Genomic DNA, 6234 nt, shown 5'->3' on the forward strand with positions numbered 1-6234 from the left:
CCCAGGCCACCGTGATGCTCCCTCCGGAGCCAGCCTCCCGGCTTGCTCCTGCCTGTGTTCCTGCCGCCTTTCTCCTCTCGGCGGGGCTGTGCTTCCCCAACAAAAACGTCCCTCTTGGCCTTGGCTGCAGCAGGGGGATGACCCTCCTGGCCTCCGGGGTCTCTGTCCTCTTTCTTGTCGACGCTTTTGCTGGGTCTCCTCGGTTCCTGTGGGGGGTGCCCAGGACTGCTCCGGGGACCCTCCTTCCAGCCTTCCTCCCCACCCTGGGGCTTCTCCTCCGGGGACCTCCGGCAGCTCCTGGTCCTCACCAGCCTCTCCACGTCGTAGCGGGGGCACCTGCCCAGGTCCAGCTCGCTGGTGCCCAGGGACAGTCGCTCCCTCTGCAGGCCCTGCTGGAGCTCTCGCTCCCGCTTACACTTTTCACACCTGATCAATTCCCCCGACGTCTTTTCGATCTCCACCGCCAGGTGCTTCTCTCCACTGGCACGCCTCTCCAGGGCGGCATCCTTGGGCGCCTTACTGCCAGATTCGGGCTCCCACTTCCCCTTCCCCCACTTCTTCGGGGTCCTCACCCTGTCCTCCCCGGGGGTCTGCCCCTGGGGTCTGATGGCCGCCGGGGACCTAGCAGCCTCACCGCTGCTCTTGGTGGTCTCGGTCTCCCCACAGGGGTGACCCCCCTTCCCAGCTTTGCTGTAAAGTCTGCTTCTCAGCCTTGGAGAGGGGATCTGGCTGTGCTGCTGGGTCAAAGTCAGAGCCCGGGCTTTGCTGGGGTACAGTTCCTCTATAGCCACCTGGATGTTCTTCAGCGTCAGCGGCTCTTTGCCCACCGCTATGAAGGCATCTCCTTCCCTGAAGAAATCAGACACACTCCTGATTTCCCGGCCTTTGAGGTTGAACAGCTTCCTCACGCGGTCACTCTTCCACCTGGGAAAGCCCAGGGCCTCTGAGACGTCCGCCAAGAGCTGCTCAAAGGTTTGCACCGATCGCCTATTGAGGAGCAGGGTGATCTTGCGGAGGGGGTGGCTGCCCACCTTGACCACGGTCACGACCCTGGGCTTCAGCGGGCTGTTCTCAGTGTGGACGGGGTGAAGGCCACTCTGGGGGCTGAACCCAGGCACCACAGAGCTGCGTGATCCTAGGAATGGTTTCTCCAGGCTCCCTCGGCCAGCAGGCAGCCAGGTGCCCTGCAGCTTCCGCTCCGTGATTCTCGAGCTTAAACATTTTAGAGAATGTTCACAGAGACCTCGATGTCCTATGGGGGGAAAAGGACAATACAGTATTAGTCCGATTGGTTCAAAGAGTCCTTTGACCAGCTCAGTTGGTAAAGAATCTGCCTGCAATGCAGGAGACCTGGGTTTGATTCCTGGGTCAGGAAGATCCCTTGGAGAAGGAGATGGCAACCCACTCCAGTATTCTTGCCTGGAGAATCCCATGGACAGAGGAGTCTGACAGGCTGCAGTCCATGAGGCTGCAAGAGTTGGACACGACTTAGCAACTAAACCACCACCAAACCTTTACTAAGATTGTTTTCCTCGTGGCTCGGGTGTAAACAATCTGCCTGCAATAGCAGGAGACACATGCAGGAGACACGAGTTTGATCCCTGGGTCGGGAAGATCCCCTGGAGGAGGAAATGGCAACCCACTCCAGTATTCCTGCCTAGGAAATCACATGGACAGAGGAGCTCGGAGGACTACAGTCCAATGTGGCTGCAAAAGGGCCAGCCACAACTCAGTGATCAAACAAACAAACAAAGAAACAAAGTCATTACTAAAGATGACTGATACTATCACAGGTTAGACGTGTGCTTGTTGAGGATCTGCTTGAAACAATGGAGCCGTTACATGTGAGATCTCCTGCCCAGTCTCCTCCAAGAGCGGCCAGGAATGCAGTATGGAGTCTGCACTGGGCCTGAGGTGCCTCCCCCAAGTCCCCTGGGTACCAGGATGCACCACACCTGGGGAGCCCCTTCTAGGCAAGGCCTGACCCTGAAGGCAGCTCCCACTATCCTAAAGTGACCTGACTTTCAAAAATCTAGAACTGAGATAAAAGGTCCAAAATTTGCTGCCCAGGAAATACCAATAAGAGGTCAGAACTTTCTGGAACCTTAAAAAACCCAAATTTTTTTTTTTTCCCTGCTAAGTCACAAAAGATTTTTTTTTCAATTTAAAAATAATTGAAGTACAGTTAATCCACAATGTTGTGTTAATTTCAGGTGTACAGCAGAGTGACCCAGCTACACACACATATATATGTATCTAGTCCTGTCTAGATTTCCTCTTACCTCTAAAGAATTCAAATCTTACCCACCTCTTTGCCAAGAACAGTTTTCTCAGCATGACTTTCAGGGTGAGGCAAGATGTGAAGAGGTTATAAGCACAGATCTGGATTTGAATCCTGGAGTGGCCACTGACCCTATTTGTGAACTTGGACAAATTACTCACAATCTGTTTTTTTGTGTGTTTTTTTTTTTTTTCATATATTAAGTGAGAATGATAACACCTTCCTCCCAGGATTTTGGGGGAGAGTAAATGAGGAAATGATTATGATTCACTTGAGCTTGACACATGGTAAGTGCACAGTGATGGTCAGTTATTAATACTGTCCTTGTGATCTTAATATCTCTCTCGTATGATCATTTCATTCTGGTAGCAAAGGACCTCATGGGCTGAAATGACACGGTAGTCTTCTCCATTATCAAGAAAAGGAAACAAGGAAATCAGAGTCATTTTATTCTTCAGAGCTTTAATAATGAGAATGTGCTCATTCTCATGATGTTTCCTGATAAACTGAATAAATGAATAAAACAAGACTCTGTATTTCCTCATCAGATATACCCAGCTTTACCTCATTTTATTGTGCTCCATTTTCTTATGCTTTGAAGATATTACATTTTTTATCAATTGAAGGTTTGTGGCAACCCTAGGTCAAGCAAGTCTATGGACATCATTTTACCAAATGGCATTTGCTCACTTTATGTCTCTGTGTCATATTTTGGTAACTCGCACAATATTTCAAATGTGGTCATTATTGTTATATTTGTGATGGTGATCTGTGACCAGGGATCTTAGATGTTACTCCTATGGCTCACTGAAGGCTCAGATGATAGTTAGCTTTTTTCTTTTTTCACCAGTAAGGTATTTTTAAATTAGGGTATGTACCTTTTTTTTGGCTGCTCCAGATCTTTTTTTTTTCTTTCCTTGAACTGAACACATTTATTTTTTAAATTAATCAATTTAATTGTAGGATAATTACTTTACAATATCGTGGTGGTTTTTGCCATACATTAACATGAATCAACCACGGGTGCACACGTGTCTCCCCATCCTGACCCCCTCTCCCCACTCCCTCCCCACCCCATCCCTCTGGGTTGTCCCAGAGCACTGGCTTTGAGTGCCCTGCTTCACGCATCAAACTTGCACTGGTCATCTATCTTACATATGGTAATATACATGTTTCAATGCTATTCTCTTATATCATCCCACCCTCCGCTTCTCCCACATAGTCCAAAAGTCTGTTCTTTACATCTGTGTCTCTTCTGTTATCTTACCTATAGGATCGTTGTTACCGTCTTTCTAAATTCCATATATATGTGTTAATATACTGTACTGGTGTTTCTCTTTCTGACTTACTTCGCTCTGTATAATAGGCTCCTGCTCCAGGTGTTAGTTGTAACATGTGGGATCTAGTTCCCTGACCAGGGATCAAACCCGGGCCCCTGCATTGGAAACACAGTCTTAACCACTGGCCACCAGGGAAGTCCCTGTACACTGTATTTATTAAGACATAATGCTACGGCACACTTAATAGACTATAGTGGAGCATAAACATAACTTTTATATGCACTGCAAAATCAAAAACATTGTGTAACCCACTTCATTGGGATAGTCACTTTATTGCAGTGCTTGGGAACTGAACTCGAGACAGCTCCAGGGTACAACTGTACTTGAGACAAAAGTGGTTTAATTTTCATTTCCGCCCAGGGTAGAAAAGGAAACATAAAAATGATAGAATATGGAACTCAGTTAAAACCCAAGGATGGGCTGCAAATTATTAAAGTTGCCCCGCAGGACCCCTATGTCATATCCTACATGCAGGAACCTGCCATTTAGGCTTCCTTTAAGAAGTTTTAAATGATTATTTTTAAGCGCCTCTGAATTGTAGCAGACACTCCAGTTTTGCCAGGATGGGCAATTTGGCCCAGCATATTGACAGAATGTTGTGGTTCTTCTTTATTTTTTTTTTTTTTGGTTTTTAATTATAACATACAATCTGTTCTGAGATGATTTCCATCTAGACACAGGTGTCTGATTAGATGACAAGTGTGGCCCTACTGATTCTTCCCACATGCCATGAATTTATAAGCTTACCAGTCACGTTTGCAGTTAAACTATTTATTTACAGAGGTCTGTCATTCCTTTCTTCTCATAATCTCCCTGATTGGCCTCCATTTTCGGCTGAGAAGGTTGAGCTGAGAGAGCAAAAGCAGAGGCCTCCAGGAGTTGCACTAGTTCCCGTTTCCTCAGGAAACAGGAAAAATGCTAAGAAAGGTGACCCTCAAACGCCTGTACACAGAGGCGCTGCTGCTGCTGCTGCTGTGGCTAAGTCACTTCAGTCGTGTCCGACCCTGTGCGACCCCATAGACGGCAGCCCACCAGGGTCCCCCGTCCCTGGGATTCTCCAGGCAAGAACACTGGAGTGGGCCGCCATTTCCTTCTCCAATGCATGAAAGTGAAAAGTGAAGGTGAAGTCACTCAGTCGTGTCCGACCCTCAGCGACCCCATGGACTGCAGCCTACCAGGGTCCTCTGTCCATGGGATTTTCCAGGCAGGAGTACTGGGGTGGGGTGCCATTGCCTTCTCTGACACAGAGGGACTAAGTCTTTTCATTTGTTTTCCTCAGGGTGCTTCTAACAGAGTGGGACCCTCAATACATTTGTCAGGCTAAGGAAAGGGAAAACATGTCTGTGGCTCAGGTGGTAAAGAATCCGCCTGCCAAGCAGGAGATACGGATTTGATCCCTGGGTCAGGAAGATCCCTGGAGAAGGAAATGGCTACCCACTCCAGTATTCTTGCCTGGAGAATCCTGGATGGAGGAGCCTGGCACGCTAGAGTCCATGAGATCCAAAAGAACTGGATGGGACTGAGTGACTAAACAATTCCAGGAAAGGTTCAGGGCAGAACCAGGAGGACAGGGAGCATTCCGTGAATACATGAGGGATGCAGGAGAGTTTAGCATGGAAGGGGGTTCAGGAGGGGCCCAGTGGAAGTCCAGGAAGATCCCATCCCAGGAGACATACAATAGTACTCTTGGAGCAAGACAATCACTGTGGGTCACACATTCAATGGTGACTGAGGATGACAGAGGCAAGTCAGGATGAGAACTCAAGATCCGAGATAGTGAGATTTCAGAGTCCAGGTGTAGTGGTAGATGACTTGGCCTGCGGTATCCAGAGTCGGGATGGGGGAGAGGTGGCCATGCCCTGGGATAGCTGTGCCCCAGCTGGTTCCAGCAGACCCTAACTCAGAACACATCCTCATTCTTGGTGGTTAGGAGAGCACTCTGGGCTCACTCCATCCCTGAATCCAGGAGAGGCTCCACGGGGGTGGCCTCCATCCCAGGGCACAGGCACAAAAGATATGGAGACAGCATAGCTAAGTCTCTGCCACACCACCATCACACATGCACAGCCCACAGCCCTGGTGTTCTCAGTTCAGTTCAGTTCAGTCGCTCAGTCATGTCCGACTCGTTGTGACCCCATGAATCACAGTACGCCAGGCCTCCCTGTCCATCACCAACTCCCAGAGTTCACTCAAATCCACATCCATTGAGTTGGTGATGCCATCCAGCCATTTCATCCTTTGTTGTCCCCTTGTCCTCCTGCCCCCAATCCCTCCCAGCATCAGAGTCTTTTCCAATGAGTCAACTCTTCGCATGAGGTGGCCAAAGTACTGGAGTTTCAGCTTTAGCATCATTCCCTCCAAAGAACACCCAGGACTGATCTCCTTTAGAATGGACTGGTTGGATCTCCTTGCAGTCCAAGGGACTCTCAGGAGTCTTCTCCAACACCACAGTTCAAAAGCATCAATTCTTCAGTGCTCAGCCTTCTTCACAGTCCAATTCTCACATCCATACATGACCACAGGAAAAACCATAGCCTTGACTAGACAGACCTTTGTTGGCAAAGTAATGTCTCTGCTTTTGAATATGCTATCTAGGTTGGTCATAACATTTCT

The 6234-nt window shown here is 48.6% G+C and overlaps 1 protein-coding gene across 1 annotated transcript in view; it reads right to left on the reverse strand.

Annotated features, from left to right (window-relative positions):
* Positions 1 to 6234, reverse strand: part of DCLK3 (doublecortin-like kinase 3) — a 38144-nt gene that overhangs the window by 14482 nt on the left and 17428 nt on the right. Inside the window, exon 3 of the mRNA XM_010835577.1 lies at positions 43 to 1252. Within this exon, the coding sequence (XP_010833879.1) occupies positions 43 to 1252 (1210 nt within the window). The remainder of the gene's footprint in view (positions 1 to 42; positions 1253 to 6234) is intronic.

This window comes from Bison bison, unplaced genomic scaffold, assembly GCF_000754665.1.
Source record: "Bison bison bison isolate TAMUID 2011002044 unplaced genomic scaffold, Bison_UMD1.0 scf7180017864043, whole genome shotgun sequence".
NCBI lineage: Eukaryota > Metazoa > Chordata > Mammalia > Artiodactyla > Bovidae > Bison > Bison bison.